Source organism: Rhagoletis pomonella, unplaced genomic scaffold (genome assembly GCF_013731165.1).
Source record: "Rhagoletis pomonella isolate Grant_MI unplaced genomic scaffold, Rhpom_1.0 Rhpom_scaffold_00006, whole genome shotgun sequence".
Lineage (NCBI taxonomy): Eukaryota > Metazoa > Arthropoda > Insecta > Diptera > Tephritidae > Rhagoletis > Rhagoletis pomonella.
Genome location: NW_023458560.1, coordinates 8,541,407 through 8,564,383, shown reverse-complemented (window position 1 = coordinate 8,564,383; position 22,977 = coordinate 8,541,407). Strand labels below are relative to the sequence as shown.

Sequence of the window (22,977 nt, the reverse complement as noted above, 5' to 3'; positions counted from 1 at the left end):
AGATGGCTTTACAACATGATAGTACGGCCAATAATCACCCATGGGGCGGTAGCTTGGGTTTCAATAACTACTCTAGCCACGGTGAGACCATCGCTCACCAAGCTACAACGACTGGCATGTGTTTGTATAACAGGAGCGATGCTCACATGTCCGACGACGGCGATGGAAGTAGTCCTTGAACTCGAGCCTCTTCATATAACCATAGAGCAGGCAGCCAAAAGAAATCTGCTTAACATTGCGAGAGAGGGATTTGGTAAAGGTAAAGTAATTTCCTCTCGGAGTATGGAAAAGCTAGGGTCCTCGCTCCCACTAGCCCTGTTACTTAGAGATGACATAGGAAAGACCATAGTCTTTGAGAAGAAATTCAAAATAGAGCTTTGCAGTAAAGCGACCTGGAGTGTCTCTGCTTTCGAGACATTACTTCAGGGTTGCACTCTGCACTGGTACACGGATGGCTCGAAGACCCTAGAAGGAATAGGTGCTGGAATTGTTGGACCCAGGGCCAGGACTTCTGTTCCTATAGGGAAATATCCGAGCATCTTTCAAGCAGAAGTTTACGCTATCTACCTATTTGCGGATACAATGATGGGTAGAGGGTATAAAAACGAGAGAATCTTAATCCTAAGCGATAGTTAGGCTGCACTCAATGCCCTTATATCCTATGAGGTCAAATCGTCACTGGTCCCGGACTGCATTGAGAAGCTTAACTCCCTAGGTAAACACAATAACGTCAAGTCAACGTGGGTATCTGGTCATAAGGGTGTAGGGGGTAACAAGGAGGCTGACTGCCTCGCAAGAGAGGCGGCAGCCACTACTCCAGTTGTCCCAGCGCCCTTCCTAGGATTGGGTCCCAACACTCTAAAAGAGGAGGTCAGGATAGAGAGGATCATTATGAGGGATCTAAACAGGCAAAATTCGTCAGGAATGCGTCAGGAAAAGAGTTTACTGGGAGGTTATAACAAAAGGAGATTCCAAAGTTTAGTTGACCTCCCAAAAGGGCAGCTTAAAATAATAACATGTATCCTGACGGAAACTGCAGGCTGAGGGGGCATCTACACAAGCTGGGGATATGGTCGGGTGACCCTTAGCTGTTTTGCGACTCTACCAGTGAGATGTGTAGAGGCATCCTCACCGAATGTGATGCAGTCTGCAGAAGACATGACAGAAGTTTAGGCTCAATGTGGCCATAGCCTAGGCACATTCACTACATATCCCCTAAGGTACTATTAAATTTTCTCAGGTAATTAGGCTTGGAGGAGGTATTGTGAAGAGTGGGCGGCACAATAGACCACTAGGTCGCGGTGAAAACCTCATTTTATCATCTAACTATCTAACAGGAAACAGCTCAAATTTTGCTTTTATATTAAAATAATAATGATATTGCAGCCACGAAGTTTTCGTGCAAATGAAAATGTAGCTGTCAAACTACCAAATTGCCGGCAATAGATGGCAAGATATAAGCTCTGATATATATTGCTCTTGATATATTATGCTCTATTTATATTCACATATGTATCAAGATATAAACTGTATCAAGATATAAACTTTACCCTGTGGAGACGGGCAGTAAGGCAAATGCGCCTATGTATGTGCAAAAAGAGATGCACTATCACACGCCCGGAGAAGTGGTCACTTTTTTCCCCAAGCCCATACAAAACTAGGAGCCAATTTACACGATGACTTTTCACCCTGGGTGGAAAGTCATGCGTGTCGAGCTTGTAGAGGCAAGAAGTCTAGCGAAGTCAGCGGAGTAGGTAAGCACGCACGGTGAGCGAAATCGAGGGGTTTTTCTTGACGTTTCGCTTTTATCGAGTTTGCTTTATCGTATTTTTGCTTTGAGTTCGCGATTCGCTGCGCTTTAAAAAATACGCAAGAAACGCCGCAAAGAAAAAGCCATCGTGTAAATGCACCAGGATTCTCGAAGACTTTTTTAAAAGGGAACGTGCTAAAAATGGAGGGTGAAAAGTCGTCGTGTAAATTGGCTCTAACCGCTAAACTGACGAAAAGCTTAAGTCAGTTTTCCCACTAATTTAACTGATAATCATAGGTCAGGCTTCTTGCAGGGAAGTAGCATCGAAAGAAAGTATCGATACCTACTACAACTTACTGCCATACCTAAACAAAAGCGTCAGCGTTGTCTGGCTGTCAAACAATTGTCATGCCCATGCAATTTGTATAAAGCATACCGAAACAACGCGGCGTCAACGCTGAGCGGTTGGAAAATCCGATTTCGAAAGGGCGTTAGGTATTGAAGTTGGCTGCAGAAAATGGCGAAACTGTCATTTTCGTGTTACACACAAACAAACCTATGCTTATTGTTGGTGTTATTTCTGCATTTGACTTAGCGTTGACGCTTTTGTTTAGGTATGGCAGTAATATCGCTATTTGTACCTATTGTTAGTCCCCTTTCAGACACGTCAAGTCTTGAAAGCAATTTTTTTCTCATTCTCTTTTGTGTTTTCTATTTGCTTCCACACGCGTCAACCTTAATTGAATTCAAGTCCTTGGTTCTTTAAATGGGACTTACGATTATCCTAGAAACCTTGACGGATTTCCCAAATATCTTCCGGTTCGTATCGCTGGATTGTTAAATAAATGCTCACGATGACCAAATTGTAGTACAATTAACTTTATTGTACAACAAACAACTTACAATACTCGCTAATACAGTAACAACACTTTACAATACTCGTTAAAGCAATTACAACGCTTTACGAAACTTGTTACCACGATTAAACTTATAGCTTGCTTATTTGCAACTCACCTTACTGGTAGCTTACTGACTTGTAACTCACTTCGCTGTGGCGGCGCCCTTATATACCTGCGCTCGCACTTATGGCAACTCTAGAACGTTCTGAAGTTTATCGCTCATTCTCTTTCTCTCGCTATTCGCAGTGTTCATCCAACTTGAAGTTTCTCTTTGTGGAACATTCTACGACATTCCTCGAACATTCTGCCTATTTCTCGTTGTTCGCTTCGCGTTGCCTCAGTATTCGCCACACTGCCCTCCACCTAAGTCTGATCGTCACGATCAGACACACTTGCCGCTCCTAACGCTGACAATCTTCCCAAGTGGATCACTTTCTGCGTCCTTCAGCCCTTTGTCAATCTTAAACGGATCTTTCCAGTCACGTCTTTGCTTGGAGGTGAAGCTTTTCTTCTGCTGCGACATGCACAACAACAATGCGTTACTGGACATTGCTTCCGGCTTATCTCCGGGAGTACACCATCTCACATGATCGCGCTTCTGCCGGCCACTGGTGGTGACCAGACCATGTCTCTTCTCGTGGGCACCCTTTTCGCCAAATCTATGCCGCATAATCTGTCCATGACACCCAGACGCCCGCCTTCGTGCTACACTGCCTTTAGCATATCTTGCTACATCCGGATCCTTACGCTGAAACTTCCGCCGTCGTTTCGTATCTCGCTCTTTCGCCGGCGTCAACGTCATTGACCGGACATGTATAACCTCATCCTTGGCTTCCGGCTTAGCTGCTCGCCTTTGCTGACCACCTTTTTCTGGAGACTTCAAAGCGCGCCTACTGCTTCCACAGCCGCTTCCATTTCCGGCCACCGGCGTATCACCATTGCAACGTGATTTAGCGGCTTTCCTCCTGCCGGAGGCTTGCCATGACCACTTCCTTGTCGCGACCTCTTCTTCACTGAGCTGGCGGAAGCGTCACGCTTTCCTGTATCGGTGAACCGTTTCCTTCTCCTGACGAAACCACTCCGTCTCCATCACTGCCAACCACCGCCTAACTAACCGCTTCCGTTTCTGGTGGAATCTTCGACACTTCCTCTAAGACTAACCGTCTGCTGCAGTACTGGCTGTCGTAACCAACCCTAAGTGGCACTTTCCTGTCACGATCTGTCAGGATCATTCTCTGGAGGTCAATCTTCATGCCGTGGCCAAGTAAGAAATCCACGCCGATGATGACTTCATCCACAATGTCTGCCACTATAAACTTAGTGTACGAGGCCACACCGTCGATTATTATCTCGCATGGTATTTCTCCTAACAGTTGCAGTCTGCAGCTTTGCTCCAGGTAGTGGCTTCACATATAAAGTTGCCAAATCCGGTCGAATAATGGAATGTGTCGCTCCAGTATCCACTGTCAGTACTCTCTCCTGCTCATTCACACATCCACCAACAGTGAGGTTGCATGCTTTCCGGCCAATTTGTGAGACGGAGATTATGGACCCTTCAACTTCTGGAGCCAGCACGCGGCCCTTCCTGCTGGCTCGTTTCAGTTTAACGGCTGATTGGAATTGGCTTCGTCTCCTTTAGCCCTGCGTTTGCGTCCTGCTGAATTGTTGAGCCCACTGGAACTTGCGCTACAATCGCGGGCGAAGTGACCTGGCTTTCCACATTTAAAACATTTGCCAGAGCCATTCTTTTTCTCACCCAGCAGTTGGATAATCTTCTTCAGCATTTCATTTGTCTCTTCCGGTGTTTCCCCTTCCACACGATGTGCTTTGTAGGCTGGTCTACTTAGGAGCGCCGCCGTTTCACGCGTCTGAGCATACGAGACAGTTTCAGCAAATGTTGGCTTTGGATTCGCGTACGTCTCTCGCTTGGTGTACACGTCCCGCATTACGTTGACGAACCTCTGGATTTTTACCCTTTCGAGGTGCTCACCAGATGCGTCTCCAATAGCCAACCTCTCGATCTCTGAGGCGAATTCCTGCAGAGTCTCGTTGGATTTTTGGCAGCGATTCTCCAGCTTCATCTGGTAGATATGTCGCCTCTCCTCGCTACCATAGCGTCTTTCCACGGCCCCCATCAATGCATCGTAATTGTTCCTTTCACAGTCAGGAATAGATAGATAGATAATTTATGAGGTATGCACTGCGCCCTAATGATCTATTGTGCCCTCCACTCTTCACAATACTTCCTCCAAGCTAAGATCCCCCAGGAAGTCCCAAAGCTTCTTTGGGGATAAGGAGTGAATGTGCACTAACTGTGGCCACATGGAGCCTAAACTACTCTCACGTCTTCTGCTGACTGCATCACACTCAATGAGGATGTGGAGTGGCGTTTCACTGGAGACGTCGCAGAACCGGCAAAGGTCATTCGATCGTAACCCCAGTTTATACATATGCCCTCCCAGTCTGCAGTGGCCTGTAAGAAAACTGTTAATATTCTCTGCCTCTCCTTTGGGAGGCTAATTAAACTTTTGAATCTACTCTTGTTGTACCCTCCTAGCAGGCTTTTTGTCTGTCGCATACCTACCGAACTCTGCCAGTTCGAGTCCCTTAATAGTGCTGGGACCCACTCCCAGGAAGGGCTCAGGGCCAATTGGAGTAATGGCTGCCGCCTCTCTAGCGCCGCCGCTTAATTCCCCTCTATTCCCATATGGCCAGGCACCCACGCCAGTTTGACGTTGTTGTGCCTACCAAGGGAGTTGAGCCTCTCTATGCACTCAAGGACTAGAGACGATTTAATTTCGAAAGATAACAGAGCCTTGAGTGCCGCCTGACTGTCACTAAGAATTACAATCCTCTCATTACGGTATCCTCTATTAATGATGGTCTCCGCACACAAGTAGATGGCGTAGACTTCAGCCTGAAATATGCTCGGATATTTCCCCATCGGGATAGGGATCCTGGACCTAGGTCCGGAAATTCCAGTCCCTATTCCTTCCGTGGTCTTCGAGCCATCTGTGTACCAATGCAGTGTACGATCCTGAAGGAGTGTCTCAAAGGAGGAGCGGGAGCGAGGACCCTAGCTTCGCCATGTTCCTAGAGGAAATGACCTTACCTCTTCCATGACCCTCTCTAGTGAAATAGAGCAGAGTTCTTTTGGCAGCCAGTTCTATAGTTATGTACAGGGGCTCGAGTTCAAGGACCACTTACAGCGCTGTCGTCGGACACGTGCGCATCGCTCCCGTTATGCATACACATGCCAGTCGTTGTAGCTTAGTGAGCGATTGTCTCACAGTAGCCAGAGGGGTTCTTTAAACTCAGGCCACTGCCCCATATGTCACTATTGGGTGTACTATCATGGTGTAAAGTCATCTTAGGACAAACGCCCGACAAACGCTTACACATCATTAATGCTTTTGTAGCGTTGGATGTGGTCTCATCCACATATTTCTTCCATAGAAGCTTGGTGTACAGGATTAGTCCTAGGTACTTCACTTCCCTGGCGACATAATGTCCCTCATGCCCGGTAAGGCCCTTTTCCTAGTGATGGCGGTTTTAGCTGGGTTTATACTCAGTCCTAACTTGGCACACCATTCCCTTGTTAATCTAAGGCCTCTTAGAACGATGTCGCAGAGGGTGCTCTCAAACTTCCCTCTGGCAATGATTACTATATCGTCCGCATAGCCTTGGCAGCGGATACCATTGTCAGAGAGAAGTTGAAGGAGTTCATCCACTAGAATAGAAGGGGGGATATCACCCCCCTTCCCCCCCTGAAGACAGCCTTTTTTGTTTGTATTTGTACCGCGTGTCCCCTTTGCTGAATTTCCGTTGTCAGTTGGTACAGGGCTGTGTCCGTAGACATGCATGCTGACAGGGGTGTAGGGGTGTTTCCTTCAGAATGTTATGTCTGATATTGTTGTCCACTATCTTCTCCATTGCCTTCAAGACAAAGAAGGTAAGACTTATTGGTCTGAATGACTTCACTAGCGAATAATCTCTTTTACCCACTTTCGGGATAAAGATTACTCGCGCCCTACGTCACAGCTGTGGAATGTAAGCCTCCGCAAGGCTGCTTCCCATTATATCCACCAGGTGCAGTGTTACGGTTTCTCCACCTTGTTGTAACATGACTGGTCGGACGCCATCCACTCCTGTGGCTTTGAAGCGCTCGAACGAACTTGGAGACTTTTGCTGTTCTTCAACCTTCCCGGATGTCTGCTACACATCCTTCGACGAACAAGAGGCCTCATCCTTCTGTTCATCCTTTCAGATGCATCGTCGAGTTTACCCTGTAACTCGTATTTGTCCACGTCGATGCCTTCTGCTTCCATAGCCTCTCGAAGCCGTGATAGTAACTCCACTTTTCTTCCGAAGGTTGCTAAATTTCGCTTCTCCAACTCCTGTTTGAGTTCCTCGATCTTTAGGTCTTGAATTTTTGCCATTTTCAAAAGTTTATCCTTCGGGATTTATTTAACAATTCCACTTCTGACACCAATTGTTACGATTATCCTAGAAACCTTTTCCAAATATCTCCGGCTCGTATCGCTGGATTGTTAAATAAATGCTCACGATGACCAAATTGTAGTACAATTAACTTTATTGTACAAGAAACACTTTACAATACTCGATAATACAGTAAAAACACTTTACAGTACTCGTTAAAGCAATTACAACGCTTTACAAAACTTGTTACAACGATTAAACTTATAGCTTGCTTATTTGCAACTCACTTTACTTGAAGCTTGCTGACTTGTAACTAACTCACTTCGCTGTGGCGGCGCCCTTATATACCTGCGCTCGCACTTATGACAACTCTAGAACGTTCTGAAGTTTATCGCTCATTCTCTTTCTCTCGCTGTTCGCAGTGTTCATCCAACTTGACGTTTCTCTTTGTGGTACATTCTACGTCATTCCTCGAACATTCTGCCTATTTCCCGTTGTTCGCTTCGCGTTACCGCAGTATTCGCCACACTATTTAAGATTTGTTTGTATGAAAAACGCTATCACATATTTATGCATTATTGTCAAAATAACATATGTGACTAATAGTCTTGATTTTAGACGAATGGTACTTAATCTTTCTAAGAAAACTTTAAGTTTTAAAAATATTTTTTACCAGGATGGCCTCCCAAAAAACGAGAAAAAAGACCGGAGTCCAATAAGTTGTTTTTTAAAAAGTCCACAGAATTTCGTTAACAGAATTTCTTCTTTTTTATAAGCGGCTTTTAATATAAATATTTTATACATAAATATTAATTTTGTACAAAAAGTCCATTTGTAGAAAATTTACAGGGGAGGATAAAGACTTTTCAAAACATTTCCTTCAAAAATTTTTCAGTAGAATTTTGTGTGTGCTTATCGATGTGCCTCGTTTCGACTTAGTAAATTTGCCTGTAATTGAATATAAACAGGAAGAAATAAAAAAAGCACGTTAGTTAATCCCTCTGGAGACGTTGCGTATTGAATTTACCTTGCTTCCTATATCCAAATATGAGTTTTAATCAAAGTGGACTTAGCAACTTTTCACTTTAAGCAAGCGTTATGTTAATGAGATGATTATAGGAGCGTTCCTTATCTCCCAGAAATAGTCAGAAAAAGTCCGAAGTAGTCAGATTTAGTCCAAAAAGCGTTTCTTAACTCGGAAATAACAGCAAAAATGAGAGAGCAACACAGAGTGGGAGTGACTCTCATTAGTCCGAAGTAGTCAGATTTAGTCAGAAGAATTTTTTCTGGCAAAATCCTGAAAAGTGTCAAACTCAACTGAATTTCAATTAACGGAAATTAAAGAATACGCAAAAAGTGAGAATAATTTAGAAAGTAAAATAGTGAATTCAAATTGGAAGGAGGCAAAAAATAATTGATATAGTAAGTGTTTATTGTGCTTGTGTGAATGTGTTTTGTACATACATTTCTATTCTTATTTGACGTTAGCTTTGTTGTTGCCATTCTTTGGACTAAAGCTGATGTCACATAAAACTTTTGCTTCGCTTTACGTGACAGATTCGCTTTGACAGATAAGATGAATTGTATGAAAATGCACAAAGCATGCCACATAAATCGTTGAAGCGGCAGCGCGAAGCGAAAAGATGGTCAACTCTCATCTTTTTGCGCGCTTTGACAATCAGCCGGTTTAATATTTATTTTGTTTCGTCCAAATTCGGGTTTTCATGCAGAAACATAAAACTTAATTACATTGCTGATAATTTTAAATCAAAATAATTAAAATCCACAGCAACTTTGATGAGTAAAAAAGCGGTACAACATTGTTTTCTTGGCGTTCATTGTGGCATACCTTTTGCGTCTGGCGCTTTGCTGGCAAAGTTATAAATGTCACGCAAAGCTACAAAGTTTTATCTGGCATCAGCTTAAAAATTTGGTTTTTTGCGTTCCTTTACTTTTCCTGTTATTCTCTTTTAGTGAGCGCATTTTGCTTATACCAGGTTCACATATAAGTCGATTATCCTCATTTTCGAGCTTAACACCCTAATCTGTAATTATAACGAGAGATTAGCCATATAAAATTCGTCCCTTGTTAATCTGTAATTATAAAATAATCTCAGATTTAACCGATAACTTTTCGGTGTCCATCCTAGTTTTATCGATTGTTTTTGCGAAAGAGAGGAGAAATGCCAAATGTAAAAGTAAACAAAAATGTACGCTAGCAAGTAAAAGAGGTTTGTAAAGGTATTTTTAATAAAATGTTAAGTTAAAATATATTTATATTGCTTATTAGAGAAGAAAAACGTGATCACGGTGGCACAGAGAAGAAACATAAATTTTCCTTGAGATGTGAGAATAACAAGCACAACAAATTTGACGGCTAATAATCTGAGATTTGCCTGTGTAAACGGGGTGATTAAAAAACGAGCTTTGATTGAGATAATATTGATATGTGAACATAGTTTTACGCTCTGGCATTTTGACACTTTTCAGATTTTAGTCCAAAAAGATAAGGAATGAACCTAATAGGTCTTTCTTTGTAGGATCTTCTTTTCATTGGCAACTAAACTGACAAAAATTTGTAATAATAATTAGATTAAAAAATAAAAGTCCGCTAATAAAATTCTCACTGAATCGGGTCTCGATAGAAGTACTCTCTTCCGATACCTACTCAGTACTCAGTTCTAAAATATCAATACCAAAATTACTTGGTAATCGGACGAAAAGTATCGAGTATGTCTTGTATGTACTAGTATAGTTTTGTCCCTATTTGCCGGTTTTCAAATAAAGGCACAGTATACAATAAAGGTTAGGAACAAGTAAATTGTATTATTTTAAAAAGTACTGACCAAGTACATTCACACATTGGGAGTATCCAAGGATTGGGCTATTACCGATGTCGTTGGCTTAGATCCTGAAATGCTAGAATGGATTCCGCAGCCTGTAAAAGCGATTATATTGCTTTTTCCTGTTTCTGAGGCTGTGAGTGTTGGAGAATGAATATTAGAAATACATTTCTTTTTTTTGGCATATATGTAGAATACCTAAAATTCTCAAATTAAAAAAATTCATATTGGGATGGATGGAGATCATTGAGGTGGGCGTAGCGATGTATGTATATATATTTTTTTTGGGAAACAACAACTACAACAACTATTAAAGGTCAAAGTTCAAATTAAGCATGTTTTTTTAAGTATATTTCTCGAGAACATCTTCAAGGATTTGAATTTCAGTTTTGAAGTCATTTGATAGAGAATTTAATTCTCTTTAATTTGATGAACAGTATTGGACATACCTATAGCACCCCCCTTTCAAAGCGATATTGTTTGCCACTTGTGTTTAGTTATTTGTTTTTACGAATTTTCAATTAAAATACAGTTCATTCTCTAACAAAACCCATATAAACCCATGTTTTAAACCTTTTAAAAGACCGAAAAAAGCGCAACAAACTTTCCCTTAAATTTCAAACTTCTCTCAGAAGCTCTAGAATTTTTTTGAGTATACAGTTTTATAGCGCATTCAAGTTTTGTCCAATAATGTGCAAGTTTCAAGTCGCTAAAAATTACCGTTGATTTTTAAGAATTTTTTTTGTCTCATTTGCTTCCATATAACGACTAAACACAATTTATTTTTATATGGCAGAAACCCGCAACATCCTCGGCGAAAAAAAATTCTAAAAAATCAACGGTAATTTTTAGCCACTTGAAACTTGCACACTATTAGACTAAAATTGAATTGGCTATAAAACTGTGTATTCAAAAAAATTCTACCGCTTCTGAGAAAAAGTTTGAAGTTTGGGTGAAAATTTGTTGCACTTTCTTGCGGTCTTTTAAAAAGTTTTAAACTTGAGTTTATGTGAGTTTTGTGAGAGAATAAACTGTATTTTAATTGAAAATTCTTAAAAATAAATAAATAAACATGAGTGGCAAACAATATGACTTTGAAATGGGGGTGCTATTGTATTGGCCAATACTGTATATTTATACATATATCTTTTACAGTATTCACAAAAATCTAATTAATGTGGAATTCTACTTTGTGAGGGTTATAATTCATAAGCGCGGCCGAAGGCCGCCTACACAGAAATGTGTTCTCTGCAAAAGGTGTTCAGCGCCTTTTCTTCGCAACACAGAAAGAAAATTGTACTTTGTGAGCGTTATAATCCATAAGCGCGGCCGAAGGCCGCCTACGGATAAAGTTGTTCTCTGCAAAAGGTGTTCAGCGCCTTTTCTTCGCAACACAGAAAGGGAATTCTACTTTGTGGGGGTTATAATCCATAACCAGAAAGGTGTTCTGTGCAAAAGGTGTTCAGCGCCTTTTCTTCGCAACACAGAAAGAGAATTCTACTTTGTGAGGGTTATAATCCATAAGCGTGGCCGAAGGCCTCCTACGCAGAAAGGTGTTCTCTGCAAAAGGTGTTCAGCGCCTTTCGCAACACTGAAAGAGAATTCTACTTTGTGAGGGTTCTAATCCATACGTGCGGTCAAAGGCCGCCTGCGCAAAAATAATTTTACACAAAAACACTATACCTTTTTTCCACATTTATTCGATTTTTGTGAAAACTATAAAAAGGTATATGTATAAATATGTATATCAAATTAAAGAGAATTAAATTCTTTATCAAATGACATCAAATTCCTTGAAGAGGTTTTCGAGAAATATTAATTTCAAAAAAATGCTTAATTTGAACTTTGACCTTTAATAATTGTTGTAGTTGTTGTTTTCAAAAAGAAATATATATACCGTTATGTTCACCTCAATGGTCTCTATCGATCCTATGTTTTTTTTATTTCGAGATTTGTAGGTATTGTGCATTTGTTCCCTTTTTTTACCGGCGCTTATATTTAGTACGAAAAGCATAGGGCCCAAGAGCACGAAAGTTTAGCTGCAGATCCCGGTATTTTTCCGGACGACCTGTTTTACATGCGCCAACTTACCTCAAACGCTTGCGGAACGGTTGCTCTAATACACTGCGTGGCAAACAGTACAAGGTTTTTCGGCATGAAAAATGTTAAAATAATTTATTAATTTGACTTCATTTAGCATTTCTCTCACCGAAGGAGTTCTGAAGAGTTTCCTTGAAAGTGTAAGGGATTTAACACCTGAAGAGCGTGGCAAAGCTTTGGAAAATGATAAATCTTTTACCGAGGGGCATCATGAACTTGCCAAAGAAGGCCAAACTGTTGCTGATCCAGAGGAGAAAGTAAATCATCACTTTATCGCTTTGATCAATAAGGACGGAACATTGTACGAGTTGGATGGACGCAAACAATTTCCAATTAAACATGGCTCCACTTCGGATGAAACGTTTGTGCAAGACGCTGCCAAAGTTTGCAAGGAGTTCATGGCACGTGACCCAGACGAACTGCGATTTACAGTAATGGCGCTAGTCGCGTCAGATAATTGAACTCTGCATTATTATTATTAGTCACTTAGGAAGTGCTCTTTTCTTTAGTTAGGCTCTGCGCTTATGCATCATGAGAATTTTATATAAATAAAGCCTTAAATTTACTCGGAAATTTTTTTTTATATTGCTAATGTATTGGTACTTTAAGCACGCATCTCATTTTAATTTAATAAAACATGGGAATCGTTTGAAAAATATTTAATTTGCTATTTAATTGTCTTTTTTTATGCAGTAAATAGTATATATGTAGGCATATGTACAAGTAAAGGGACTGGATTCACAATTGCGCATGTCGTCTTTCTGAACATACATATCGCACACCGTCTTCAAAAGAGGCACAACTCATAATAATACGTTCGTCAGAGAATGCGAAAAACTAATTCGTAGCACATGCTAATCATATGGGCAAGGGCGACTTTACCTTGGGTTTTTGTAACAAATTAAAGCAAAAATTTGCTCCAGCTTTTTATGAAAGGTAAATAAAAGCTCTGTGTACATTTTTAGCGTATAATTTCAAAAAATGGCAAATTTTGAGTTATGACTCTTTTGAAGACGGTGTGCGATATATGCACATGTATGCGACGATATTTAGTTTCTAACAGTTTCTAATAATAATTGGACCTGATTGTTGCAAATATTGTTTGAAAATGAATTTAAATTAGTTTTAGACGAAAGAAACCGAAATTATATTTTTTAAGTATGTTATTAAAAGAGTTGATCCGATTTTCAACGCAACATCGGACATTGCACTGTTATTTACTACTAAGTATATGGATTTTCCTTCTTATTGCTGGTAAGATGTATTCCTTAAGCTTTCACCGAAATTGTCCATTGAGTATAACCGTGTGTAGAATTAATATTTTCAGGTATGTACAAATACATTGGCTACAATGGTAATTCTCTTAGTAGTACCTTTCGCTTCCTCAACGGAGAATCGCACTCACAATCATTCTCTGAAGCTGCGCAGTATTCGGAGGATGTCGAATCCGAGACACAAGAGAAGACTTTGTTGAAGTATAGTAAATTTAAAGAACGTTGTGCACCTCTAGGACAATTGGTGCGCCATGATGATGGTGGAATATTGGATGGTTGGAAGCTGCAGGGGGTTCTGATGGTCATTAGACATGGGGACCGTGGTCCCATGTCCCATATGCGCGACGTAATGGGAATCGACTGTGGTATGAACAACAATGGCTTAGTTAATCGGTCAGTCGGTGGGTTTGTTCATAAAATATCAAAGAATACTAATTAGAATTAATTTACAGTTATCGCAGTTTTCTGTATAATTCCACATCATCTTCAAGCTCTAATCACATGTATTGGAATAAAGTCGGGCCATTTCATGGGTTTCCATTGCTGCCGGCCTCGGAGCGTGCATGCCTCTTAGGCCAATTGACTTTTAAGTACGTAAACATGATTTTTTATAAACTTTTGCAGGCCCTCATACATACCCTGCTAACAAAATTTTGAGAGTATTCTGCATTGTATATGTACGTATAAATTTTAAAGAATTCGTAAAGATCTCAATCCAAGGCGAATTCATATATGGTGGTAGCGGTAGTACCAAGGTGTATCTAACAAGGAGGTATTAGCCCATGGTACAATAATTACAGATATTGTCTTCCCAGAGAGCGCATATTCCGATCTGCCTTATTTGAAAAACATCATTGTTGACCACACTAAAAGGCTTACTGCTAGGGAAAAGGGATATTTCCATACCCCATATACCATATATGTACACTAGCATGGGCCGAAAACCGCTTTTTTAGAATTTTGATTGGTAATAGCAAAAATATGGTTCATTATGCTCTAAAAAATAGTGTGAAATGTGAAAGTTTTTGGTCAATATCCAGGCTCGCCCAAGTCCATCAAAGTTCAAGTACTAAAAAAAATGTTTCTTAGCGAACTTCGGTCCTCTACAAAAAGGTCCATATACTTAATTATGTAGGACTAATACTTAAGAAGATTATTGCAATTTTAGTAAAAAAATGTATTACTTAATTTATTTATTAATTTTTGTTTTTTGGCCATATTGAACTTTGCTGGACTTGGGCGAGCCTAAGATATTGACCACAAATTGTCCGTTCCCACGACAGCCGGTTCTACATACCGGAATGACTCGGGTTTTACCCGACCAAGGGCTGTTGTTTCGGCGATTTAACCCCGTTTAGGTCGGCGAAGTATCTCAGAAGTTGTCCGTCCATAGGGCTACATTCACTACGTATTCTTCTACTCAGGGCTGGCATCGAGTCAAACCCAGGGCCAGAAACCTACAGCTGCTGTGTATGCCGGAGACGATTACACCAGAACTCTACCTCAGTCAAGTGTAATGCCTGCGAGGGGTGGAGTCACCTCAGGGTCTGCTCGGGACTACGGACACATCGACAGTGGACCACGTCGTACGTGGCCCCCTGTTGCTCAAACAGAGCAGCCTCCACGGCTAACCTCAGTCCGCCCGAGCAGCCTCACACAGTCACCACAACACAACAACACAATAACACCACAGACCATACCACAGCCACGACAGACCACATAACACACACAACCGCACCACCACCCACACGCCGCCGCCAATAACTCCTGGTTCCCCCTACAATCTGCACGGTATGTCAGACCAGGATATTCCGTAATGTGACATCAGTCAAGTGCAACACCTGCCTTGGCTGGTGCTACTTCAGGGCATGCTCAGGTCTGCGTACCACGCGAGATTGAACTGGGAACTTCGAGGGCCCGTGTTGCGCTGCTCGGTCGCAGACCCCAATTGCGACGCCTCCCGCCACCACCACAGGGCGGCAATCATCACAGCAGCGCACACAGCCAACGGCGGTAAGAACACACATCACTTACACCCCACATCACGACGCGTCTCCCGAACCACATGAAGCTCCTTCAATTTAACTGAGCAAGATTGAGGAGATAACCGTCTTCATGTGTCGGCATGGTATATTGATAGCTGCGGTCCAAGATACGAAGTTGCACAGCAATTCAACTTTGTTGAATTGCGCCGGGTACAACGTGCACCGTCGAGATCGCGAGCGAGATAATGGTGGTGGCTTAGCCTTCATCACGCACCACACCGTGCAGTATCGTCTAATCGAAGCATACATCGACCGCAGGGATACCACCCTAGAATGTCAGGGCATCGCTTTCCGGTCAGGCGATGTTGAGCTCGAAATATTTAACATATACATACCCCCTGTCACCTGCTGCCCGGCAGGATATCACCCTGACATAGGTGCGCTCCTCGAGAGGTGAAAACCGTATGGTAGTAGGTGACTTTAATGCGCACCACGAACTTTGGCACTCAAGCATGTCAAACGATCGTAGGGGAACAGACTTGGCTGAGCAGATAGACGATTCGACATTCTGCACAATGAACGACGACGCACCCACCAGGATTATGGGTAACTGCAGTAGCTCGCCAGACATCACAATAGTCAGCGCTGGTCTGATAAACAGCATAACATGGCGACCTATGCTGACTCTAGCATCAGACCACCTACCCATAGTCATCTCGATAGATAAACCAACCGACTTTGCCTCCGCCAAACACCGGACCTATATCAACTTTTCTAAAGCTGATTGGAAAGGTTACGCGGAGTTTACCGAAATCACCTCCACAGCGCTCCCCACACCCACCGACGTCCATCTCGGTGAACGTAAGTTCCGCAGAGCTGTCACTGCTGCTGCAGCTCGCTTCATACCGGCAGGATGTATATCGGACCCACGTCCAAACTTCCCTGCCGAAGCGGCTGTTCTAGCCGATGAGCGTGATAGCCTTCGTCAGGCCGATCCCGGAGATCCCCGTATCAGGGATCTCAACGCGGAGATTCGGCAACTAGTAAACGTACATAAGCGGAAGAAGTGGGAGGAGCATCTGAAGACCTGTAACTTCACATCTGGTGTGAGCAAGCTTTGGTCAACCGTGAGGTCACTGTCCAATCCGACGAAGCACGATGACAGAGTCGAAATTTCCTTCGGCGACCATGCTTCGTCGGACCCGGAGCGATGCGCGAGCTATTTTAGCCGGCAGTTAATACTGCATCCTCCGGTGGACAAAGCCAAGCCTCGAGTGACCAGAAGGCTGCACAAACTGCCAACAACCTGTGCCCCCCTTGCTTTCACTTGCGGTGAAGTTCAGGTGGCCATCGGGAAGGCGAAAGCCTCCAAAGCCATGGGTCCCGACGGAATATGCATGCTGATGCTGAAAAATTTGGGTCCTGCGGGGGTAGCGTACCTAACGGAGGTCCTCAATCTGTCAATGGCCACTCTCATCATCCCAGACATCTGGAAGGTGGGGAGAGTGGTCCCACTGCTCAAACCGGGGAAACCTGCCAACAAAGGAGATTCTTATCGTCCGATAACACTCCTTTCCCCGGTAGCGAAGACACTCGAGGCCTTGCTACTCCCGTACTTCACAAACCACTTGACCCCAGCGAAGCATCAGCATGGTTTCCGTAAAGTGCACAGTACAACAACAGCACTTAACGCCATAAACACTCAGATAACTCGTGGTCTTATCCGAAACCGTCCCTGTGAGAGAACGATTGTAGTAGCGTTGGACTTGTCAAAGGCGTTTGACACCGTCTGCCATTCCACGCTACTAGAAGATATAGAGGCCTCCTCTCTCCCACAGAGGCTCAAACGGTGGTCGGCAAATTATCTGAGTAGTCGACATTCGTCGGTAATGTTTAGAGACAAAACGAGTAAACAGTGAAATATAAAACAGGGGGTTCCACAGGGTGGTGTCCTTTCCCCGCTACTGTTTAACTTTTACATTTCAAAGCTCCCTCAACCACCAGAGGGCGTCTCGCTTGTCTCTTATGCTGACGATTGCTCGATCATGGCGACTGGGAATGGAATTGATGACCTGTGTTCGAAAGTAAACGGGTATCTCTCCGAACTTTCTCGCTTCTTCAATGCAAAGTGTCTAGCCCTCTCCCCTACGAAATCCTCCGCGACCCTGTTCACAACCTGGACGAAGGAGGTCAGGCTACCGTTGGGGATTCAAGTCGATGACACACCAATTCCGACGGTGAATAACCCCAAAATACTCGGAGTAACATTCGACAGCTTGCTCTCCTTCTCTGCGCACGCAACCGCTATTGTCAATAAAGAACAGAGCCGCAACAAGGTCCTCAAGTCGCTAGCCGGCAGTACTTGGGGCAAAGACAAAGAAACGTTGCTGGCAACATAAAAGGCAATAGGCCGGCCGGTTTTGAACTACGCAGCGCCAGTGTGGTCGCCAGGAACTAGTAGGACGCAGTGGACGAAGCTACAGACTGTACAGAACACCGCACTCAGGCCAGCGACAGGATGCCTCCTGATGTCGCCCGAACACCATCTACACGGCGAGGCGCAAATGCTCCCCGTAAAGGAGCATAATATAATGCTCTGCAAGCAGTTCCTGATCGGGAGCCACAGAAGTGGCCACCCAAGCAGACAGCTGCTTGCAGAGGAGCCCTCGCCTAGGCACGTCAGGAGGCATCTATATGAACTGACAGACGAAGTCCAGAGGTTCATCAAGCAACCTCTGGACCCGACAGCTTACCGACAGGCCCTGAACGGCATTCACAGGGACTCAGTCTCGAGTTATGTAGACTCTAGACCTGTGAATGTCGTTCTAGGCATACCACCCCCCGGACATAGACGAGACGGAGCTCCGGCTACTGCAGCAGGTTAAACTCCTACCTGAGTAGGTTGAATGAGGATGTGCCGAATGAGTGTCCGGCATGCGGAGAGACCCCACATGACTCGAAACATCTCTTCGCATGCCCGGAAAACCCGACAACCCTAACGGCCTTGTCCCTGTGGACAAACTCCACAGAAGCTGCACGCTTCCTAGGGTTGCCGTTAGTGGAACTTGACGACAACGACTGAGATGCCAACCGTCCTGGGCGGGGTTGTTGTAGCCGCTACAACAACAACAACCACAAATTGTCCATTCCCAAGACAGCCGGTTCTACGTACCGGAATGACTCGGGTTTTACTCGACCAAGGGCTGTTGTTTCGGTGACCTAACCCGGTTAGATCGGCGAAACCCCTCAATCATTGTTCGTCCATGGAGCAACTCCTTGCAGCCGGATTGCTCCGCATCCTTTTTCTCCGGGCGGGCGTAGAGCCCAACCCCGGACCAGAAACGTATTTCTGTTTCGTTTGCCAGAATCGACTCCATCCAAACTCCAATTCGGTTAGGAGCAATTCATGCAACGGATGGAGTCACCTAAGAACCTGCTCTGCTCTTAGGTCTCATCGGGAGTGGACCAAAGCTGATTGGGACGGCTGCGCGGAAGTTACCGAGAGCAGCTTCACCGCCCTCCTCACACCCACAAACATACATACTGGCGAACGCCAGTTCCGCAGGGTAGTCACTGCCGCAGCGGCTCGCTTCATCCCGTCCGGACGTATCGCGGAAGTCCGCCCAAATTTCCCGGCCAAAGCAGCTGTACCAGCAAATGAGCGTGACCACCTACGCCAGGTCGACCCCGGGGACCCTCGTCTGAGGGACCTTAATTTGGAGATTCGGCAACTGGTAAATCAGCATAAGGGGAAAAAGTGGAAGGAGAACTTGAAGGCCTGTAACTTCACATCTGGTGTGAGTAAGCTCTGGTCAACGGTGAGGTCCCTGTCTAACCCAACGAAGCGTGATGACAGAGTGGAAATCTCTTTCGAAGGTCGCGCTTTGTCGGACCCGAAGAAATGCGCAGCCTACTTTAGTAGGCAATTCACACTGCATCCTTGGGTAGACAGGGCCAAACGTCGAGTGACTAGGAGGCTGCACAAGCTGCAAAAACAGTGCACCACTTGTTTTCACCAGCTGTGAAGTGAAGGGGGCCATCGGGAAGGCGAAAGCCTCCAAAGCCATTGGACCCGACGGAATCTGTATGCTGATGCTAAAACATTTAGGGCCTAAGGGAGTAGCTTACCTAACGGAGGTCCTCAGCCTGTCTATGGCCACTCTCATCATTCCTGATGCGTGGAAATCAGGGAGAGTGGTCCCACTGCTGAAACCGGGGAAGCCCGCCAACAAAGGAGACTTAATTATGGAAAGGACTTTAAAGATAGTAGATTCCTGGGCCATAAGCTGTTCTCTTAGCGTAAACCCGGAGAAAACTGACCTTATGCTTTTCACAAATAAAACAAAATTACCAAATTTTAATAAACCAAGGTTCCGAGGAACGGAATTGGATCTGTCAAAGAAGGTGAAATACCTTGGAGTTATTTTGGATCCCAAATTTAACTGGAAACCAAACATTGAAGAGCGTGCTAGGAAGGCCACAGTTGCTCTCTATGCAGCCAAGAGAATGTAGGCCAACAGATGGGGTTTGAAACCAAGAATTGTGCACTGGATGTACACAGCTATAGTCCGACCCATAATCTCTTATGGGGCGCTGGTCTGGTGGCCAGTCCTTACTAAGGATTACGTAGTTGAAAAGCTAGGCGGAATTCAAAGGTCAGCAGCCGCTAGCGTAACAGGCGCAATGAGATCCTGTCCGAAGGACGTTTTCAACGACCTTCTAGACTTATTACCTATTATATCTTCATCGAGAATTCAGCTGCTAACAGCGCCATCAGACTGCATGCCCTGGGGCTCTGGAAGGAAAGATCGTTCGGGCACGGTTCCATCCTAGACGCAATACCGTCTGAAATTAAAGCGCTGCCCACTGACTATATCCTGTCGAAGACCTGGGTTCACCATAAACACCGCACGAAATTCCCAAGCCGCAGTGACTAGAATCAGGAAGATTTCGGGTCCTTGCAGGGCTTAACTGTCTATACGGATGGGAAGATGGATTACGGGGTTGGTGCTGGGGTCTTCATTGAGCAATATAACCTAAAATTATCCTTCCGCCTACCAGACTATGCAAGCGTTTTCCAGGCCGAAACGTTTGCTATTAAGGAGGCAGTAAGGTATATCAAAGACAATGTACCCGCGAGAACGCAAGTAACATCCTCTCGGATAGCCAAGCGGCTATTCAGGCACTTTCTTCTAACTCTGTTAGATCTCAGCTAGTGGATGAATGTAGGAGAGAGCTGGCCTATATTTCTGACCAATACGAAATTAACCTAATATGGGTCCCGGGACATAGGGGCATTTACGAAAACGAGGCAGCGGACGAACTAGCAAGGAGCGGCTCCGCACTGGATGTGTCTCACGCGGTGGACATGGGCGCCTCTCTCAGGGAGATTAAGACAAAAATTACCGAAATTTATCATTCGAAGGCCAGGCAAAGGTGGAACTGCACAGGATCCTACAGAATTGCCCCGCAGTTCTGGGTGTCCTACGACCCACTGAAAACTAAAACTCTCTTAGTAATGAGCAAAACAAATGCCTACAAACTTACTGCAGTGTGCACAGGGCACTGGCCCGTTGGGGTACATGCCGAAAGGATAGGACTGCCCTTCAATAGGTTCTGCCGCAGTTGCGATGACCCGGGCTCAAAAGAGACAGTCGAACACTTGCTGTGCGAGTGCCCAGCCTTCGCAAGTATGAGGCTAAAGACACTCGGCAAACCATTCCTGCAGAATATTTCAGAGTGCAGCTGCCTTTCTATGTATGACATACTGAAATTTATTAAAGCCGCCAAATGGCTGTAGGTTGCACGAGTTGTGGAATCAAAATGGCAAACTTGCTAATTGCTTGTCACCTGAGTGACAATCCACTTAAACCAACCAACCAACCCAACGTTCGCACTCACGCGTAAGGACTTTTGACATATGTGTACCAAGGCGAATTAAAGCAGCTGTTCTAGCAACACCACTTTATATGAATTAACCTTGATCTCATCCGATTTTTCGCCGAATTTTCTAAAATGAAATAAACTGCGCTTACTTCGATTCTTTTATGAAATTTCGGAAGAAAATCTGTAAAGCATTAAAAATAATGCTGCAATGTGAAGAATTTCTTGCAGAATGTTTTAATTTTCTTTAATTTTCGTACAGAATTTCTTTACCAATTCGTGTCAACCACTTCATAAAATTTTTTTGTGAAGATTCGTAAAAAAGTCGTAATAGAAATGAGAATCGTTGACACGAACTAGTAAAGAAACTTCTGTATGAAAAATAAAGAAAATTAAAAAAATTCTGCAAGAAATTCTTTACATTGCAGCATTACTTTACCGATTTTCTTCCGAAATTTCATAAAAGAATATGTAAATTACATGTATGATAATTACATACTTACCCTGCAAACCATTTTTCCATAGTATTCTGAATTGTAAAGAAATTTTAAAGAACTCGTAAAAATCTCATTCAGGCTGCATTTCTTTATTCATTCTGAACGTTTGGAATAAACTTTTTTGTTTACTTATTCTTTAGAACGTTCCTGATGATATGTTAACGTATATTTCAAACGCATTCTGTTTATTCCGGCTATGAAATGGGATTATCCGGAATGTATAAAGAAACGCAGCCTCAGTGTAACCATTTTAGTCGTTTTCCGGCTAGATTTAGCCGGTTTCGAAAGTAATCAGCCGGAGAAAATTCGGTTTAGCCGGCAGCCGATTTGTTAGCTGCTTTGGGGCTGTCCATATATTACGTAAGACCGTTGTGGGGGAGGGCGGGTCTAGAATTTTCTTACTTTTTCTTATATGGGGGGAGGGGGCGTCCCGTAGATTCTTACGTAATATTATTTTTCTTGTATTCTTATTCAAAATTGTTCTTTATAAAATACGAAAATTCACCCAATTAAAGAACTAAATTGCATTGAAATGAAAAATATACATTAAATACGGAGGATATTATAATTTTTTACATCTTTAGCATTTTTTACATTTTTCTATTTTTCTAAAAAAAACGTTACTCTTCGGTATCTTTTATAACCGAAAAATGCACCTCGAACACAAACAGGCGAAAACTCCCTTACGTAATATATGGACAGCCCCTAAGCATTCACAAAAAGCTTCACTTGATCTTTTCTGAGCCTCAGCGTCGAAGAGCAAAGAGGATAATTTCACGACGCGGGCGAGAGCTCATGTGTGTCATCACAGAAAATGAAACGGGATATTGTTGAGTGGGTGAATCAAGAAGAAATTTCAGTGGACTGTGAAAATGAAATACCTTTGAGTGAAAAAGAAGTACGAGATATCCCTGTGGCTACTCCTCTTTCAGATTGTATCTATGAATAATTCTATCGTGGTGCTTGTTGTTGTTGTAGCGGCTACAACAACCTCGCCCAGATCGGTTAATATCTCGGTCGTTGTCGTCAAGCTCAACTAACGGGAGCCCTAAGAAGCGTGCAGCCTCAATGGGGTCGGTCCACTAGGACAAAGGCGTTAGCGTTGGCGGGTTTTCCGGGCGTACGAGGATATGTTTCGAATCGTGGGGTGTATTTCCGCATGCCGGACACTCATTTGGTCCAGAGGCTGTTTAATGAACCTCTGAACTTCGTTCGTCAGTTCGTACAGATGCCACCCGACGTGCCTAGGCGAGGGCTCTTCAGCAAGCAGTTGTCTATTATGGTGACCACGTCTGTGGTCCCCAAC

At 43.6% G+C, this 22,977-nt stretch overlaps 2 protein-coding genes across 4 annotated transcripts in view; both read left to right on the top strand.

The window, feature by feature from the left end:
- The first annotated feature begins 9,842 nt into the window (after positions 1 to 9,842).
- Positions 9,843 to 12,690, top strand: LOC118740375 (ubiquitin carboxyl-terminal hydrolase). Of its 2 annotated transcripts, XR_004993125.1 has the most exons (4): positions 9,843 to 10,068; positions 11,935 to 12,077; positions 12,130 to 12,550; positions 12,586 to 12,690. XR_004993125.1 is itself a non-coding variant. In XM_036471876.1 (3 exons), the coding sequence occupies exons 1-3, from the start codon at positions 10,006 to 10,008 to the stop codon at positions 12,491 to 12,493; spliced, it is 570 nt and encodes a 189-aa protein (XP_036327769.1). In that variant the 5' UTR covers positions 9,843 to 10,005; the 3' UTR covers positions 12,494 to 12,597. The 2 variants fall into 2 exon arrangements, 1 of the variants encoding a protein (XP_036327769.1); XM_036471876.1 differs by having other exon boundaries at positions 12,130 to 12,597.
- Positions 12,691 to 13,018: 328 nt separating this feature from the next.
- The window catches only part of LOC118740374 (2-phosphoxylose phosphatase 1), a 35,347-nt gene continuing 25,388 nt past the window's right edge, over positions 13,019 to 22,977 (top strand). Inside the window, exons 1-3 of one of the 2 annotated variants that reach the window (XM_036471875.1) lie at positions 13,019 to 13,286; positions 13,360 to 13,699; positions 13,759 to 13,896. In XM_036471875.1, coding sequence (XP_036327768.1) covers positions 13,193 to 13,286; positions 13,360 to 13,699; positions 13,759 to 13,896 — 572 coding nt within the window. In that variant the 5' untranslated portion in view covers positions 13,019 to 13,192. Of the gene's footprint in view, positions 13,287 to 13,344; positions 13,700 to 13,758; positions 13,897 to 22,977 lie in introns of both variants that reach the window. The other variant, XM_036471873.1, reaches the window with a different exon arrangement.

Excerpts from the sequence above, each read along its gene's own strand:
- LOC118740375 (XM_036471876.1), top strand. The coding sequence starts at position 10,006 with ATGCTAGAATGGATTCCGCAGCCTGTAAAAGCGATTATATTGCTTTTT. Across the intron at positions 10,069-11,934 it reads TTTTTCCTGTTTCTGAGGCT|TACGAAAAGCATAGGGCCCA; the intron begins GTGAGTGTTGGA and ends GCTTATATTTAG. Across the intron at positions 12,078-12,129 it reads TGCGTGGCAAACAGTACAAG|CATTTCTCTCACCGAAGGAG; the intron begins GTTTTTCGGCAT and ends GACTTCATTTAG.